This window comes from Lissotriton helveticus, chromosome 3_1 (assembly GCF_964261635.1).
Source record: "Lissotriton helveticus chromosome 3_1, aLisHel1.1, whole genome shotgun sequence".
NCBI lineage: Eukaryota > Metazoa > Chordata > Amphibia > Caudata > Salamandridae > Lissotriton > Lissotriton helveticus.
In genome coordinates, this window is record NC_136061.1 from 1,407,309,354 (window position 1) to 1,407,328,380 (window position 19,027).

Below are 19,027 nucleotides of genomic sequence, written 5' to 3' on the forward strand. Positions count from 1 at the left end.
AAAAATTCCCTATGTGGATGAGATGGTGTTTCCCTTTGACCTGCCTTTTGGTGTTTGACATTGCTATTGGAGTCATTCAAAGGTAAGCAGTGAGTTGGCAGAAGTATCCATCAGAAGAAGTAGTTACCTTTGGTAATGCTTTTTCATGAAGAATGTTATATTTTCCTGCAGATTTCTCATTCTCCAGTATTAGGGTTGTCTTTCATAGATTCACATGCCTGAATCATTCCCCGTCGTCTGAGTGGGAGTCCCACGGTATATGAAAAAGCAATAACATGCTATAATAACATTGGAAAAACCAGAAATTCCCAACCAGGAAGTAAAATAGCCCAAGCTACAGTAGAAAAAATTTCCACACTCATGACTATCCTAGTCATTTTGTATAGTCCAAACTACAGCCAATCAGGCGACAGCACCCACCAAAATGTTCTCCCCAGAGGCTCAGGCTGTCAGATTTTCTACCGCCAGTCGTGTGAAGGGAGTCTCCCTGAGCTCTGCTCAGTTCTTCTCTATTTTCCTCTTGGAATCTAGTGTTTTTGTCAAGATGTCTTCCAAGAAATCTTTATTCAGACCTTGTGAATCTTGTGGGAAGCTCCGGCTTTTTAAAGAAGATCCCCACAAGAAGTGCATTTATTGCCTTTATCCTGAACATCAAGTAAAGGACTGCATGATCTGTAGAACCTTCCCTCAGAAGACCCTCTGAGACAGAGAGGAACACCTGCTTTTGTGGCTACAAAAGCTTAAGGATTCGGATTATCCTGCGTCTGAGGTAGGCAGTATTGCTTCTGGTTCTACTTCAGCCTCTAGGAAGAGAGCTGCTTCTGAGGTGTTAACTTCTCCTGGGGCTAAAGTTGCTAAAAAACAACTTCCATCTAAGGGGTCTGAGAGGCCTTCCTCTTCCAAGACTACTCCCTCTGTTAAGGATAAAGGTGGCCCATCTACGCCCCGAAGAGATCCACCAAGAAGTTACCTCAGACATCTGAGAAGAATTTACCTCAGATTCCGCCCCTGTCGTCGACGACTCCGTCGACGAAGATCTCCGTCGGCGCTACAGCTACGTCGACGGTAACTTTTTCATCTCCAAAGCCACAGATGATCATGTCGACGGCGTCTTCTTCGCCTACGATGGTCTATGTCTCTGTTAGACCTCTTTCGTCGGCGGCCATCGTCAGCGCCTCGTCGACGGCTGCTCTGAAGAAAATTCCGTCGAGTCGACGACGTCAACGTCGACTCTGGCTCTACCGCCGACGAAGAGACTACCGTCGACGGGCTCGTCAACGAGTTATACTCAGACGACGAAGATACCACCGTCGACTAAGTCAATTCCGTCGACGACGTCAATTCCGTCGACGACGTCAATTCCGTCGATGACGTCAATTCCGTCGACGACGTCAATTCTGTCGACTAAGTCCTTACCGTGGACGAAGTCCATACCGTCGACTAAGTCCATACCGTCGACGAAGTCCATACCGTCGACGACGATAACTGCACCGTCGACGACGAGTTCATCGTCATCTAAAGCCAAATCCAATGCCACAAGTTCTTCAGTGGACCCACAGTCGACGCCGCAACTATCTTCTTGTACTACCTTGCAAGTGTGGTCACCGTCTACGGTTTTTCAAACACAAAAACCGACTTTACTTCAGAGGCGTAGTTCAACATTGCCGTTATCACCTCTGCGTATTTCACCTCAAAGGGTACCCTTGCAGCTCCCAGACAAACTTCTTGACTCTGAAGACAGTGATGAAGAACTTGGGGACACCTTTGGTACGGCTACGAGTCCTTCCGAACTAAACATTAAACTTTAGGAAGATGACCTAGAGGACCAACAGTCATCTGAGCGTATGACGTCACCTGTAGCAAGTGTCCCTACCACACAAGTGCCGATTGCATTGCTCACCAACCTCCAATACATGCTTGATGATTATTACAGGCGGTTTCCGCCATCTGAATCTACAGGTTCTCAGCCTCCTACTCCCGCGGTGGAAGCGCCTTTACCTCACTTTAGACCTCCAAGGTCTCCTCCACCGGCGCCGTCTAATCAGCCAGAGGGACAACAGTCTTCTGATGAAGAAGAACAAAGAGAAGAAGGAGAGGTTGATGACATGTCGGAGTGGGATGAATATCAGGTGCAAACTCCTTCTCCGTCACCTCCGGCTGCTTCGGACTCACCACCAGTAGATGTTGGTGGTTTTCACCTTTTAAAGGAACGGGCTACTAAACGATTTCATATAGATATGGAACATACGGAACAGGAATCTTTCCTTTATGATTTTAAGGATCAGCCTAGAAGACAAGTCAAATCTATACCTATTGTTGACTTTATATGGCAGGAACGTATTAAGGTGATGTCTACTCCAGCTTCCATACCCCCGGTCCTGCCACGGATTGACAAGAAATATAAGGCACCGGCAAAATCACCTGCGTGCCTTATAGGACAACCCAAACTGGATTCAGTTATTGTTCAAGCTGCTCAGAAGAGGTCTCGTAACCCTTCATCTCCAATTGCAGCCCCACTGGACAGAGATGGTAGGCACCTTGATGCCATTGGAAAACGTGTTTCAACGATGGCAGCTATCACGGTCCGGGCTGCTAATTCATTGGCCATCTTGGGCAGATATGACCGGCAGATGTGGTCAGACATTGCGCCATACATAGACCAGCTTCCGGAGCCTGCTAGATCTGAAGCGCAAAAGATCTTACAGGAAGGAGAAAAAATCTCGTCTGAGATTATCGATTCGGCGGTGGACGTTGCCTCCACTGGTTTCAGGCAATTAGCAGTTGCTGCTGTTTTACGTAGACATGGGTGGCTACGATCTACGTCATTCCGTCAGGAAATTCAAACAAGGGTATTGGATATGCCTTATGACGGAGATTTTCTGTTTGGTCCGCAAGTAGAAGAGGCCTTGCAAACAATTAAAAAGGATACAGAAACAGCTAAATCCTTGGGCACCCTCCAATTTCGTAAACAGCCCTTTCGAGGAGCGAGAGGACGTGGATCGTCCTCTAACAGAGGTGGATACACACAGCAATCCTCATACAGACAGGGAAATCAGCGCTACCAAACACAGCGCTATCAATCTTATGGCCAACGAAGAAATAATTATTCCCAGAGCAGAGGGAAACCGGCCTACCGCGGAAAAGATAAACGTCAATGAGACTAGTTACCTGCCACCGCTACTGCCCCACTCTCAGGAAAAAGTTGGAGGACAAATATCAAACTTTTACTTAAAATGGTCATCGATAACATCAGACAGGTGGGTCCTAGACATTGTGGCCAAGGGCCATGCCCCAGAATTCGAGCAATTTCCTCCGAATGTTCCTCCAAAGGGCCCACCTCCAGCTCACTTGAAAGAGCTTTTTGCCCAGATAAATCTGATGATAAAGAAGGGAGCAAACAAGAAAGTGCCTCAAAAGATGAGGGGAACAGGATTCTACTCCAGATTTTTCCTGATAAAGAAGAAATTCGGAGAATGGCGTCCGATTCTGGATCTCTGTGCCCTAAACAAATATCTGAAGAAACAAACATTCAGAATGTTGTCACTACAGGAAATATTGCCTCTTTTAGCAGCAGGGGACTACATGGCCACCGTGGATCTCCAAGATGCGTATTTCCACATCCCCATCTTACCTCGTCACAGAAAGTGTCTGCGATTCAGAGTGGCTGGCAGGGATTATCAATTCAGAGTACTTCCCTTTGGGCTGCGCTCGGCACCCAGAGTGTTTACAAAAGTCCTGGCCCCAGTAGCAGCTCACCTCCGGCTGGAGGGGATACAAATCTTCCCATATTTAGACGACTGCCTTATCAAGGCCAGTTCTTACGAAGACACAGACCGCCAATCCTCAACAGTGTCTAAACCTCTTTCAGTCTCTGGGCCTATCTATCAACATCTGCAAATCCCAGTTAATACCATCACAGAGACGGGCTTTCCTGGGAGCAACTTTAGACACCCAGCTACTCCAAGCCTTTGTCTCGGACGAAAGGCAAGGCAAGATACAGAATATGGCCCGGTCTCTGCTTTCAAAACAGTCAGTTTCAGTCCGACTGTTCAAGCCATTTCTGGGGATGGTGTCGTCGTGCATTCCGCTAATACCAAATTGCCGACTCAGAATGAGGCCTCTTCAGGAGGAGCTCAGCCTACAATGGCTACAGATCTCCGGCAGCTTCGAGGATCTCATCCAGATTACACCTCGCATGCGGGATGCCCTCCGCTGGTGGACACAAAGATCAAATCTACTACAGGGTTGTGCATTCCTTCAGGATACGCCAAACTTTACACTCATCACCGACGCATCCCTCGAAGGCTGGGGAGCTCATCTTCAGGGCCTGACAATCAGCGGCAAGTGGAGCCCTCAGCAAAGGTGTTAGCACATCAACCTGTTAGAACTGAGAGCCATCTTCCTTGCCCTGAAAGCGTTTCGTGCAATAATCCAAGGGGCCAATGTGTTGGCGCGCACAGACAACACTACAAGTATGCACTATGTCAACAAACAAGGAGGGACAAGATCAGCTCTCTTGTCGCAGGAAGCCCAGGAGCTGTGGACATGGCAAATACGACACAAGATTAATCTCCAGGCAGTACATGTTCCTGGAACGGAGAATGTACTGGCAGACACGCTCAGCAGGTCAACAGTGTCCACTCACGAGTGGGAACTTCATCAGCAGACTGTGGATCGGATTTTCCATCTATGGGGTCATCCAGACCTAGACCTCTTTGCAACCAAGTCCAACAGCAAATGCCGATTCTTTGCAAGTTGGCATCCCCACAAAGACTCTCAGGAAAATGCATTTTCGATCAACTGGTCTCTGATATATGCGTATGCTTTTCCGCCAACACCGCTAGTTCCCAGAGTCCTGTGGAAGATGAAGAAAGAACCGTGCCGGTTGATTCTCATTGCTCCCAGGTGGCCTTGCCAGTACTGGTTCACCAAGCTACTTCTCCTGTAAGAGTGCAAATCGATTCAGTTGACCCCAATTCCGGATTTGCTCTCCATTCAAGATGGGCGGATTTACCATCCAGATCCAACGTCACTGAGATTAGCAGCCTGGCGCCTGAGTACCGTGAGTTTGCCCATCTGAACATTCCTGCGGACTGCAAGGAAATTCTAGCCAAGGCAAGGGCACCTGCTACTATAAAGACGTACAGTCTTAAATGGAAACTTTGTTGTATTTGGTGTTGTTCAGCTGGCATTCATCCTTTTTCAGCTAAACCTGAAGAAATCCTGCCTTTCTTCCTCTATCTAGCGAGATCAGGATTGTCTCATGCAACCCTTAAGGTATTCCTAGCAGCGATTTCAAGATACCGACAAGATGGGACAAATTCTCTTTATTCTACGAGAATTATACAACAATTCTTTAAAGGTCTTTTTAGAATGTTCCCTCCGGTACGTCGTCCACCTCCAGCGTGGCATCTCAACGTTGTGCTGGCGCAACTCATGCGCCACCCATTCGAACCTATCCATCGAGCAGATCTGAAATTTCTCACATGGAAGGTTTCACTCTTATTGGCCCTGACGTCTTCTAGAAGAGTCAGTGATATCCAAGCGTTCACAGTTCAACATCCTTTCTTACAATTCACTAATGACTCTGTAGTGCTCCGCACTAATCCCAAATTCATTCCTAAGGTTCCTTCGGACTTTCATTTAAATGAACCCGTGATCTTAAAGACATTCTTTCCTAACCCACAAACGCCTGCGGAAAGAGCATTGCATACTCTGGACATTAAGAGATGTCTTAAGTTTTATTTACAAAGAACATCTACATTACGCAGATCTGATCAACTATTCATCACTTATGATGTAATTCGTAGAGGACAGGCAGTTTCCAAGCAAACAATCGCAAGATGGATATCTGCAGCTATTGCCTTTTGCCACGCACAAGCAGGAAGACCTTTACAAGCAGCTCCTAGAGCGCACTCTATGAGGGCAGTGTCTTCCTCTACGGCCTTTATTCGCTGGAGTACCTCTTCAGCACATCTGCAGAGCGGCAACCTGGGCCAGTCGCCATACTTTCACCAAACACTATTGTTTGGATGCAGCCAGCGAGGCAGATGCTTCAGTGGGTCGAGCAGTTCTACGAAATCTTTTCAACTAAGGTGAGCCTCTGTTTCCCACCTCCTATTACTGCTGTCAGACGCTTATTATGTCTCTATATGTTGCGTATGCTTTTATGATATGTTTCTTCACATATTGAATTGCTATATGCTGTTAATGTTGACAGACTATGCTACCTGTAGCGTCTGACAAGCACAATTATGTACTGCTATCTACTCTGATTCAGGCATGTGAATCTATGCAAGACACCCCTAATACTGGAGAAGAACAATAGTTACTTACCTGTAATCTGTGGTTCTCCAGTATTGGTGTCTTTCATAGATTCACATGCAACCCGCCCACCTCCCCTCAGAGGCTCTCAGGCTACTTGGGTTTACCATCACTCCTTGCGAGAAAATCTGACTGCCTGAGCCTCTGGGGAAAACATTCTGGTGGGTGCTGTCGCCTGATTGGCTGTAGTTTGGACTATACAAAATAACTAGGATAGTCATGAGTGTGGAAGTTTTTTCTACTGTAGCTTGGGCTATTTTACTTCCTGGTTGGGAATTGCTGGTTTTTCCAATGTTATTATAGCATGTTATTGCTTTTTCTATATACGGTGGGACTCCCACTCCGACGACGGGGAATGATTCAGGCATGTGAATCTATGAAAGACACCAATACTGGAGAACCACAGATTACAGGTAAGTCACTATTGTTCTTACCTTCCTATCTTCATGGTCCCAGGAAATATCACAAGTTTAGGGATCTAAGTTCTCTTTTTGAATATATTTTTTCCTAAGCGGGGCGTCATATATTTTCAAAATCCCTCTGTGAACTACGGAAAACTGGACGGATCCAATGAAACAAATATAGGTGGTACCTTTATGTTTATGCTATAGCCTATCGCGTAGAGTCCAGCAGACTTGTAGGTAGTTTGAACCTTCGTAGCACCATTTACTCCTGCAAGGAAGCTACTGAAACATGTTTTCCAGTTCTGATCACATGCCTGTAGAATATTCAAAGAAGAAGAAATGTCAAGAAAATGCAATATTCAACAAAAAATCGATTGTAAGTATGTAATTCTTTAAGGCTAGGTCTAGACTGCTGTTGTTGGTGAGGTAACCTGACCGCTTCAAAATAATAAGCATGGAGTTTACTGCTGTTATACGCTTAATTCATTATGGTATAATGCAGTCTTAAAGCTGCCGTACTACAAAAAGTATATTTTGCAACAAAAACAGTATTTCAAGGAAACTAATGGCATGTTTTCTCATGACTGTAATCATTGTCTTGTTTCCAGTTATTCCCTGGTAATATATCAAGGAGTTAAGCATAAAAGTTCCCGTTTGAATAAGATTGTTATTCATAAAAGTTATTTTCTTAAAAAGCTAATCCTATTTGGGAAGAAAATTTGCCAAGGGCCCACGCCAACTTTGGAGGAGCGAAGACCTAGGCAGCTTAAAAATGTTGCCTTATTAGTAGTACTGCTGCTTTAAGTTACAGGAATTTGTCATCCACTGTGCCAATTGCATGCTTTGTCTATAGTTCACCAAACCCATCTGCCTGGGTTTGATTGCTGGATCCACTGTAATAATTAAACTTATATTTCTCTTACATGCTGTCTCTGGCCAGATGCTGGATCCACAGGAATAACTTTGTGTATATTTCTCTTACATGCTGTCACCGTTCAGATGTGGGATCCACTGTAATAACTATATGTATATATTTCCTCCCAGCCGTCCACTATCTGCCAAACGAAGTCCAACTGGAAGTACAACGTTGAGAGGTAAGGCCTGAAACATGGGTTAAGGAAGACCTTAAAACCCAATGGTACGATACAGTGATATATAGATGTGGCAATCATGTTCATTGGCCATCCATTGTGTTTTATGTGTCGTGATTATGAACACCAGTGTCGTGGGTAGCCATTATAATTTTAAGTGGGGTTCACCCATCTCTGTTGTGACTAGGTAAAGTATTATATAGCAATAACATTGATTTCTTTACAGCAGAGTTGATGCCCCCCCTTTATATTAACCTCACTCTTCACAATTTAACAGACTATATTTGCCAACAGAAAGTGGGTTGTTTGCAAAGTGTAGCTAGTACTGCAGTGAGGTTGTGTCCTTCATCTACAGCATAAAATATTGCTGTTATTCAAGTTTAACATTCAGTATAACCTTTCTTTGAGTAGACGTTATAATTCTTCATCTGAAGAATTTTTGAGGTGAGAACCTCTCACCCTATGAAAAGTCTTTTACCAAGCAAGATGATATTATGATAGCTCCAGCTTCCCAGATGTTAGTGCTTCATTACGTTAAACCCACGAGCGAAAACCTCTAAGTTCGAGGCATAGGAGCTGTAGATCGCATACTTTTGCATAGATCGCCATCTGGTATTGGGCTCGGATGTTTGCACTTTGTTATTGTAGAAGACTTTGTAGTCACGAGATAGGTGACTCCTCCTTTGGTTAGTAGTGCGCATGGGCATCCACTCAATCTCCAGATAGTTTTTTTCTGCCATCAGGTTCGGATGTGATTTGCTGCACTCCGGGTCGGTGTCGTTTCGATTCCCCTTCGACACGCAAAGCTCTCACCGCTCAACAGTATTGTTTCGATTGTGATCTCTCGACGCGTATCTATTTTACAAAGAGATTTTTGAGTCCGGTCGTCGATGTGGGCCGTTAGGCCGATCGGCGCCATCAACCAGCATATGGAAAGGACTCCATTTAAAAAATGAAAGTGTGGGGCTAAATTCCCACACACAGATCTCCACGAGGTCTGCAACCTTTGTCTCTCTCCAGAACGCGAGAGTCGACACTGCCAGGCCTGTGATTATTTCAGGTCCAATAAGACTATAAGTGATCGCCGGGCTCGACGTCACAAAATGTCCAGATCAACTGTCTTGGCACCGGAAAACATCTTCGAGGCAGGCCCGACAGTCCGGAACCGGAAAGAGGAGATGAACAAGCCAGCGTCTCCGAAGCCGATGAATCGGACTCAGAAGACCAGCTTGAAAAGCTCATGCAGCACCTTCCAGACCAATATGAAACCAAGGCAAACAATCTCATACAAGAAGAAAAATTAATTACAAATACCTCAATTAAATGTGCCCTGGATGCCGCAGATACAGCATCTTGCACAATTAATACAAGTGTTTTACTAAACAGACATGCGTGGTTACGCATATCTGGTTTTAAGCAAGAGGTACAGTCTACCATCCTCAATCAACCCTTGGATCAGAAACACTTGTTTGGGCCTACTGTGGACACATCTTTAAAAAAGATGAAAAAGGACACAAAAACAGCCAAATCCATGGGAGCTCTACAAGCAACAACTAGTAGAGGTTCCTTTCGCCGCTCCTCCTATAGGGGCGCCTCCAAGACAACTGGCACAGAAAACACCTCTTCAACATACAAAAGCCCCGCTCAAACTTCCCCTAGCAGAGGATATTTTAGAGGGACTTACAAAGGCAATAGCAACAGGGGCACAGGACGTGGTTCTAACACCCGTACCCCCCACCACAAAACAGTGACTTCCTTCCACTTCCCCCAGACCACTCAACTCCGGTCGGGGGAAGACTATCACAGTTCCTACCTGTCTGGAATTCCATCACCACAGACAGGTGGGTAAGACAAATTATCCAGTATGGTTACTGCCTGGAACTTAATTCTACCCCCCACATACCTCCCAAACAACGTCCAATGTCCACAGAACATCTAACGCTTCTCAAGAAGGAGGTTCTCTCTCTCTCTCTTGAAAAAACATGCAATAGAACTGGTTCCCCTACACCAGCAAGGTACAGGGGTTTACTCCCTTTATTTCCTCATTCCCAAAAAGGACGGTACTCTCAGGCCAATATCAGACCTCCGACGTTAAACCTGTACATACAATCCGACTACTTCCACATGGTCACGCTACAACAGGTCCTCTCACTGCTCCAACAAGGCGATATCCTTACCACTCTAGATCTCAAGGACGCCTACTTCCATATTCCCATTCACCCTGCTCACAGGAGATACCTACGGTTCGTAGTGGACGGACAACATTACCAATTCAAAGTCCTTCCGTTTGGGGTCACAACAGCACCCAGACTCTTCACAAAATGTCTTGCTGTGGTAGCAGCCCACTTAAGAAGACAACACATCCATGTGTTTCCTTACCTAGACGACTGGCTCATAAAAGCCAAGTCACACAGCAATTGTGTACAACAAACACACAACACAATCCAGCTGCTACACAACTTAGGATTCACAATAAACCTTACCAAGTCACATCTCCAACCGTCCCACACCCAACAGTTTCTAGGTGCAGCAATATATACTTCCAATGCCCTTGCTCACCCCAATCCAGCCAAGATAGCCAGTATGCAAGCCCTCATAATAAAATTTTAACCGCAACATTCACTACCAGCTCGAGTGTTCATGCAGCTAATAGGGATGATGGCCTCTTGCATCTTAATTGTCCCTTACGCAAGACTCCAAATGCGTCCGTTACAAGAATGTCTAGCACAACAGTGGAACCAAGTTCAAGGTCAACTTACAGATCTGGTGTTGGTGGACTGCCGCACATATCGCTCTCTGCATTGATGGAGCACTCAAAATGTTTCCAAAGGGGGGGCCATTCTTAGACCCGGTTCCACAAATAGTGCTAACAGTGGACGCATCGCTCACCGGCTGGGGAGCTTATCTCTTAAACCACACCATTCAAGGTATGTGGACCACGCAACAAAAATGTCAATCACCTGGAGTTACTGGCCATATTTTTCACCCTAAAGTCATTTCATAAACATCTCCTAGGCAAAACTGTCCTCGTCCGGACTGACAATATGACAGCAATGTACTATATACAAAAACAGGGGGACACACACTCTCTGCAGCTTTCACGCCTAGCACAAAGCATTTGGAGATGGCCCATTCCTCAAAAGATATACCTCTTATTAGAGCATCTACCTGGGATACACAATCAAATTGCGGATCTGCTCAGTCGTCAACTACAGCAGATTCATAAATGGGAACTTCAGCCGCAAGTTCTTAATCCGTTTTTTCAAATGTGGGGCCACTAAGACAGAGATCTGTTTGACACACATTTAAACACAAAATGCCCAAACTTCGCCTCCAGGTATCCACACCCATTGTCCAAAGGCAATGTGATATGGATGAACGGGTCAGGCAGATTTGCGTAAGCTTTTCCGCCTCTCCCGTTCATTCCGTTACTGGTGCGCAAACTCAAACAACAGTCTCTCACAATGATCCAGGTTGCTCCAACATGGGCCTGACAACCATGGTTCACGACACTGCTAGAACTCTCAGTAGTTCTGCACCAAAAGCTGCACCTTTCCCCAAAGCTTCTCATACAGAACCATGGAGAGAGAAGACATCCAGAACCAGCTCACCTGAACCTAGCGATCGGGCTCCTGAAGTCTTAGAGTTTGGTTACCTCAATCTCCCACCAGACTGTATGAACTCCGTTAAAGAAGCTAGGCACCCTACCACTAGGGCAAACTATCAAGCTTAATGGAAAAGATTTGTTATTTACTGCAATAACAAAACCTTCAATCCACTAGATGCTTCAACTCAAACCATTATCTGTTATCTCCTGCTTCTACAAAGCTGTAATCTGGCATACACATCCATACGATTACATCTTGCTGCTATAGCAGCTTACTTACAAAACAGACAACACTTGTCATTGTTTAGGGTACCTCCCATCAAAGCATTCATGGAAGGCCTTAAAAGGATAATTCCTCCCAGAATTCCACCCTCTCCAGTATGGAATCTATATGTTGTCCTTACTAGGCTCATGGGTCCCTCATTTGAACCATTACATAAATGTGAGTTGCAGTTCCTCACATGGAAAGTGGCTTTCCTTGTGGCCATCACATCTCTAAGAAGAGTAAGTGAACTCCAGGCATTAACCGTACAAGAACCATTTTTGCAAATACATCACAACAAAGTGGTTCTTAGGACAAACACTAAATTCTTACCTAAAGTAGTTTCAGCTTTCCACCTTAACCAGTCTGTTGAGCTCCCAGTATTTTTCCCTCAACCCGACTCAGTAGCTGAACGGGCTCTTCATAATGTTGACATCAAAAGAGCTAATCTTTACTACATTAAAAGGAGAAAAAGTTTCAGGAAAACTAAACAACTTTTTGTAGCTTTCTCACCACCACATAAGGGCAATCTTATATCAAAAGCTGGAATTGCCAGACGGATCATTAAATGTATTCAAATATGCTACCAAAAAACAAAGCATACGTTATCTATTCACCCTAGAGCGTATTCCACACGCAAAATAGGGGTATTTATGGCATTCTGTGGAAACATCCCCATGGATGACATTTGCAAAGCCGCAATATGGTCTACACTGCACACTTTCACAAAACACTACTGTGTAGATGTGCAGGCAAATCAACAAGCTAGTGTGGGCCAGGCTGTACTAAGAACACTTTTTCAAGCTACTGCAACACATACAAGTAGCCACCGCTAACGGGGTAACTGCTGTATAGTCCATGCAAAAGTATGTGATCTACAGCTCATATGCCTCAAACTGAAAATGCTACTTACCAGCATGCATCTGTTCTTGGCATGTAGAGCTGTAGATACACATACGCCCACCAGCCTGCCCGGACACCTATATGTGTTGCAGTACTATCTAGATACATTTCACATAGACATCTTTTCTAGTTCTAACTAACTCCATCATCACCCTTTATGGCGAAAACAATCTGGAGATGGAGTCGATGCCCATGCGCACTATTAACCAAAGGAGGAGTCACCTATCTCGTGACTAAAAAGACTTCTACAATAACAAAGTACAAACATCCAATCCCAACACCAGATGGCGATCTATGCAAAAGTATGCGGATCTACAGCTCTACATGCCAAGAACAGATGCATACTGGTAAGTAGCATTTTCCTTTTTCTTCTTTTGATGGATGGGTCTGGAATGCTTTAGGGTACCCTTATGTATGTTAATTCACAAGTGGGACCATGGATTCAGAAAAGCAGGCGTCCATTATGTAATGTTGATAACAGTGTCTCTTGGTAACTTTCCAACATACAGAAAGGAGCTAGTTATTGCTGTGACATCTGTGTTTACCTGTGTTACCGACCTATTTCAGTTTACATGATGAGCTATGTCCAATATTGTGAGGCCTTTTTCTATATCTTTTCAAGGGTTACTTTGCTAATTTCAGAGTGTTTGTGCCCCTGAAAATAGTTTGAAACCTTTAAGCTGATTCTGAACTAGTATAAGTGGGAAACCCTGGACAGTCTTTGGTCTATTTCTTTTGGGGTGAAACCAATATGTTCGAGGCGTGTGAACTGTAGATCTCATGCTTTGCATACTCCTGCCATCTAGTGTAGGGTCTGGATGTTTGCAAGTTGTTTTTCTTCAAAGAAGTCTTTACAGCCATGAGGTAAGGTGACTCCTCCTTTTGGTTATAGTGAGCATGGACATCAACTCCATTATTAGATTGTTTTTTTGCGCCATCAGGTTCGGACGTGTATTGCTGCAGTCCAGTTTGAAACCGTTCTTTGGGTTCCCCTCGGTGCGCAATCCACTCTACCCACGTCAGTATTGTTTCATACGTGTATCCCACTTCTCCGCATATCATATTGGTAGAAGAACATTTCGGTTTTGATCGGAAGACTCGTGGAAGGTCGTCGCCCTCACCGTGTCGGTCCACCTCGCAGTCAATGAAACGGACTCTATTCAAATTCTGTCCTCTGTGCCATGCAGAGTATCCACGCACCGACTCGCACAAAGTGTGCAACTTGTGCTTATCTCCGGAGCACAACAAACATGACTGCGATGCATGCAGATAGTTTCGATCGTAGAAAACACTCCGCGATCATCTGGCTGGACGTCGTGAAATGTAAAGCCAGAACATCGAATACACGCCGGACATCTTCGGTGAATGGTCTGAGCAAGAAGAATTTGATGCACAAGGGGCCGAATAGGAGCAGGAAGAACCTGTATCTATTCTGTAATCTGACTCCGAGATGGAAAACGACATACCGCAAGGTTAACGTCTCGTGAGTACTGTACACTCCTTGCTCCTAAATCAAATTCAGACCAAACAAAAGGCTTTGGTTCCACCTCCGCCTTCGGGCCACACTCGACACCGAGAAGATGTTTCTAATGCGCCGCCTCCCACCTCAGCACTGAAACACATCGTTAAGTCTTCTGGCTCAGGATCGAGTTGGCCAAAGTCTGGCACTGACCCGTAACCTTCAAGCTCAAAACCGAAGACTGCTTTGGGGCAGAAACCCTCGACTTTGAAATCAAAAACTGCTTCAGAACCCAAACCTTTTGTGCCTAGAAATCATTCCACTCCGGCACCGAAGTCCTCGGTGCTGAAACGGAAAAATGCTCCTTTGAAGCTGCAGGATCTGAATTTTGACGTCCCACTCCCAATTGGACCCAAAACAAAAGTAACTTTACATTAATCCTGATACATGACATCCCCTTACCAAACTGCCTCAGAAGCTGAACCTGAACCTGAGTCAGACGACCTACTTTATACGATTCCTTTGAAGAGGAAGAATGTCGGTACTAACCCGTCTCTTCCTCCACCCCGTTCCCCTACACATTCACCACCTTCTCTAGCATTTGAAAATGTACTTATTACACCAACTAACTCTCCACCACTCCCGCTTGATGATGATGGAGATGATGGGGATACTCATTTACTCGTAGATTCCTTGGAAAGACGACAATACTGATTGTTAGACTTGGCATCTTTTCGTGTGTTTCCCCTGTCTTTTTCGTCTTTGACTTACCGGTTTTGACTGGTTTCGCTGGTTTAGTGTCTCTGCGCTCTTTCTCACTGCTGCCCAGTGCTAAAGTGCAAGTGCTCCTGTTGTAAATTGTTAGCAAGTGCTCCTGTTGTAAATTGTTAGTATGGATTGGTGTTTCCATGATTGGAATATTTGATTTACTGGTAAGACCCTATTAAAGTGCACTGAGTATGCCAGGCCCTGTAAATCAAATGCTACTTGTGGGCCTGCAGCACTGATTGTGCCACCAACAGGGGTAGCCCTGAAAAGGTATTTTAGACCTGCCACTGCAGGGTCTGCGTGCAGGTTGTAACTGCCATGTCGACTTGGCAAGTGCACCCCCTTGCCAGGCCCTAACCTTCCCTTTTCTTACATGTGAGTCACCCCTAAGGTAGGCCCAAGGTACCCCTGTGGGCAGGGTGCAGTGTATGTGAAAGATAGGACATGCCCTGATGTGTGCGGTATTTATTTATTTATTTATTTTAAAGGTTTTCTATAGCCTGGCTAGACCCAGAGGTATCAGAGCGCTTTACAGGAATGCGAGGAGGTACAGTATACAAAAACACTTGATCACAGACATTGCAATAAGAACCAGTATAACAAGAAAGCAGATAAATACGAAAGCTGTTTACAAAAGAACTCCATTGGGTAATTTGGGAAGTTCGAACTTAGCTTAGGGTAGGTGAGAGAGGGTGAGAGATAAGAGATACGAGGGAAATAAATTGAGTAGGAATTTAGGGGAGTAGAAAATTAGTGGGATATAGCGAATTGCAATGCCTATTATGATTATATATATTTTTTAAATATCTTTCTTTCAAAAACACTGCAAGCTACGCAACACAATGTCTGTATCAACGACTGTGATTTTCCATTAGTCATGTATACATTAAAACTTTAATTTCTGTCAAACCACCCCGCTTTCCGAAAAACATCACGGATCTCTAAATGAAACCTTCCCTTTTTCTCAGTTGATTTAACCCCTGTGTCACTCTAGAGCTTTTCTTTAATTATTCTTTTTCACAATGATCAACAGCGCGCTTACCGTGACATGGTGATCTAAATACAAAATACGGATCTCAACTCTCTGTTCCCGCTTTTCAACACATGCATTATTCGTCAAGTGTCCCGTCACATTTTTGCGTGTAGTGGCTATAAGACCCAATTTAAACCTGCTCAGTCATTTATAACCCCTCTCACTCCTTTCAGGTGAGCAATCACATGTCCGGGTGTAAACAATAAACTCAGCACCGGATTAGATCAGTATGGCGCTGCCTCTCGAGTTTTAACTTCACTGTGGATAGTACATTTCCCAGAGTGCCATTTGTATAGGTCCTACTTAAAACTTCACGCTTGGCAAAGCTACAGCCCCAACATAAAGATTTGACATTATGTGACTAACACAACACGGGCCGTATTTCTCTCTAAAACAGATCAGCTTGCAGATTTCTCACGTCCCCGTTTCCTATTAAAGCAACTTCTATTGCATAAATCATCTCAACATGACAATCAGTTTAGTTCTTTGGTTGTTTCCATACTCATGGTGGTCTTTCATGCCCGGAAGCAAAACTCCTGTGATGATAATCATTATTCATATGGTGTTGACTGTTCAAATTATAACAGTTCATTTTAAACATTCATTGCTCCTCTTTAATTCTTGGGTGCATCTCCTCGTTTAGGACGGAAATGTTCATGCAATGTACATTAGTAGTGGTGGGATGCACACATGTACTCCATTATACAACCATGCTTAACTGCTTCAGACATATGTAGACGTGCAAGCTGGATTCGCGCTTTACCCAATTTTGCTTGCAATCTAAAACAGACACACTGAGACCTTTTTAGATCCCTCTCCAGCTGCACAGCCATATCCGTGTCTGTTTTACATTGCAAATTGCGGTTCCTTAAATGCAATGCAGGAAGCACCCAAGTTGTGCGATTTTGCCTTAAGAAATCGCAAATTACCACCAACTTCAAGTTGGTGGTAATTAGCGATTTCTTTGAAAAATGCAATTTTTTTGCCTGTGGTGCATGTGCGCCACTTGGGCACAAATACATATTTCAGGGGTGCAACAGGGTGTCCTTTTGACACCCTTGCACCCTTGAAATTGTAGTCACAATTTGCGGGTACCTAATGGATACTCGCAAATTGCGAATGTCTTCCCATTCATTCCTGTGGGCAGGAATGAATGGTAAGGTATTCCTTAATTGCGAATCGCAATTTGCGATTGGTATGTCCTGGTGGTGAATTACAGTGCATTTTGTTTTTCACTACTGAAAGGCTATCTGTCCGTGGAGTAGAATGGGAGTTTATTTATAACATCTTATAAATTTAACTTCCCATTGGAAATAGAGAGGAAGATAATGTTTAGTATGCCTGAACTCAGAATGTTAAAATGCATCTTTTAGTGAGGGTGATTTTTACATTTTTTGTTTGAAAATACTACTTTTACAAAGTAGGCATTTTCTTGTTTAGCCATCCATTGTGCTTCGGCTAGGATCTGTATTGACTGTCTGGCTTTGGAGCGACAGGGGCTGCGGATGTGCAGTGGCTCCAGAGAGTCTGGATGAGTCAGGGGTGGGCTGAATAGACCTGGGCTGCATTCAGAGTAGTGGGAGGATTTTTCACTAGCATCTGAATAGGCTCGGTATGCATTTAGAGGGGTGGAAGGAGATTTCACTTGCGCCTGAATGGGCCCTGTCTGCCTTTGACAATGCTTTCTCCACCTCCTGTTTGGAAGCTGAGCTAGAGAGGACCAAACTGGTTTGGACTAAGCACAGACACTCTCTGCCTGAGAGAACAAAGGAATTTTGAGTAGAAGTATTGGGGCCCAGACCCCAGAACTTTAGAACTCTTTTGGAACCAATAAGACTGCCAAGAGGAAGAGCTGGAGAAGCTGTGAGGAGGGACTACCACTTGTGTGTGTACTTTGCTGTGTTGGCTGGCAGTGGCTGCTTCTATCTTGGGCAGTGAAAGGACTGGACTGAACTTTCTGCAACCTCCTTTTTGTTAGTTTCTCCAAGGGCTTGCCCCCTGTTCAAGAAGTCTCAGCAATAGCAAAGAGTTCAAGTTAATCTGTTATCAGCACTGGAGACTGTTTGTTTTGTGCTGCAACAGAAGAAAAAGCAACCCGACACCGTCCCGACAAAGCTGCTGATCTGTGTCTTGAAGGCACTGCAGAGGGCACCGTCGCACTTTGCACTGCAACCCTGGTCTAACCGCCTACGCCACTTGACGCCGCCACTGCGCCGCTACTTGCACTACGATCTGTGGGCACCGCACTCCGCCTCGCTTCAAGCCACCGCCCTGGTACCCCTGACGCAGTCGCTCCACACCGACAACGATTCCGCTGCTTGCGCCGTGTTTAGAGGGCACCGCTCGTAAGTTACTTGACGTACTGTCCTCCTCCTGCACCGCCTTGGCCTACCGACGCCGGCTCCATCAGCTCCAGTTCGTCAGCCGACAACAGCGCTTCAGCACCGCCGCCGCTGCTTGCACCGTGACCTGCCAGCACCGCAACACTTTGCACTGCAGCACTGGTCCCACCGACGCTGCTGGACGAATGTCACTGAGCTTCTGTCTGCACCGCGACCTGAGGGCACTGCACGCCACACCACTGCACTTCACACACTGCAGCCCCTGCACCTGCCGCCGCTCCCGGCTTCAACCGCAAGCCGTTCGATCTGCAACACGTGTGAATTCAAGGGCCCAACGACTCCTGCACCGACCTCCAGAACAGATGCTTGTGGACGCCTGCTCTTTAGTGCTCATAGAAAGGTCGCAGATGCCCTGCATTTCTAAAGGTACTGTTTTACAAGTCTTCCTGACACCGTAGCTGTCCCGCGACTCTGCGGTCAGCCAGAACTGTTTGGATTTGTTGTTCACGATGCCGTGATAGCCCCAGACGGAGCAGTCGACTTCAAGGAAATGTATTTCAATTCAATTTTAATTATTGAAGATTTTTAAGAACTGTATGGTGGATTTTTATCATTTTTGGTCTTGTTGGAAGTATATAAAAAATATTGGATATTTTTCTAAACTGGTGTATCTGAAAGAGACACATTAGTGATAGATTCCTTACCTTAGAATATCCCCAGGCGTCAGACTGGATCACGAAAGTTTTGCTTAGCAGTACCCCTGTGCATCAGTAGGTGGCGTCGTGCAGCTCCGCGTCCGTCGCTGGCATCGTATGCGCCGAGATGACGTCACGG

At 45.2% G+C, this 19,027-nt stretch overlaps 1 protein-coding gene across 5 annotated transcripts in view; it reads left to right on the plus strand.

The window, feature by feature from the left end:
- Positions 1-19,027, plus strand: part of CLASP1 (cytoplasmic linker associated protein 1) — a 1,618,163-nt gene that overhangs the window by 713,530 nt on the left and 885,606 nt on the right. For all 5 annotated transcript variants that reach the window (XM_078682066.1, XM_078682063.1, XM_078682065.1 and 2 more), the window contains exon 18: positions 7,773-7,822. In XM_078682066.1, coding sequence (XP_078538192.1) covers positions 7,773-7,822 — 50 coding nt within the window. The remainder of the gene's footprint in view (positions 1-7,772; positions 7,823-19,027) is intronic.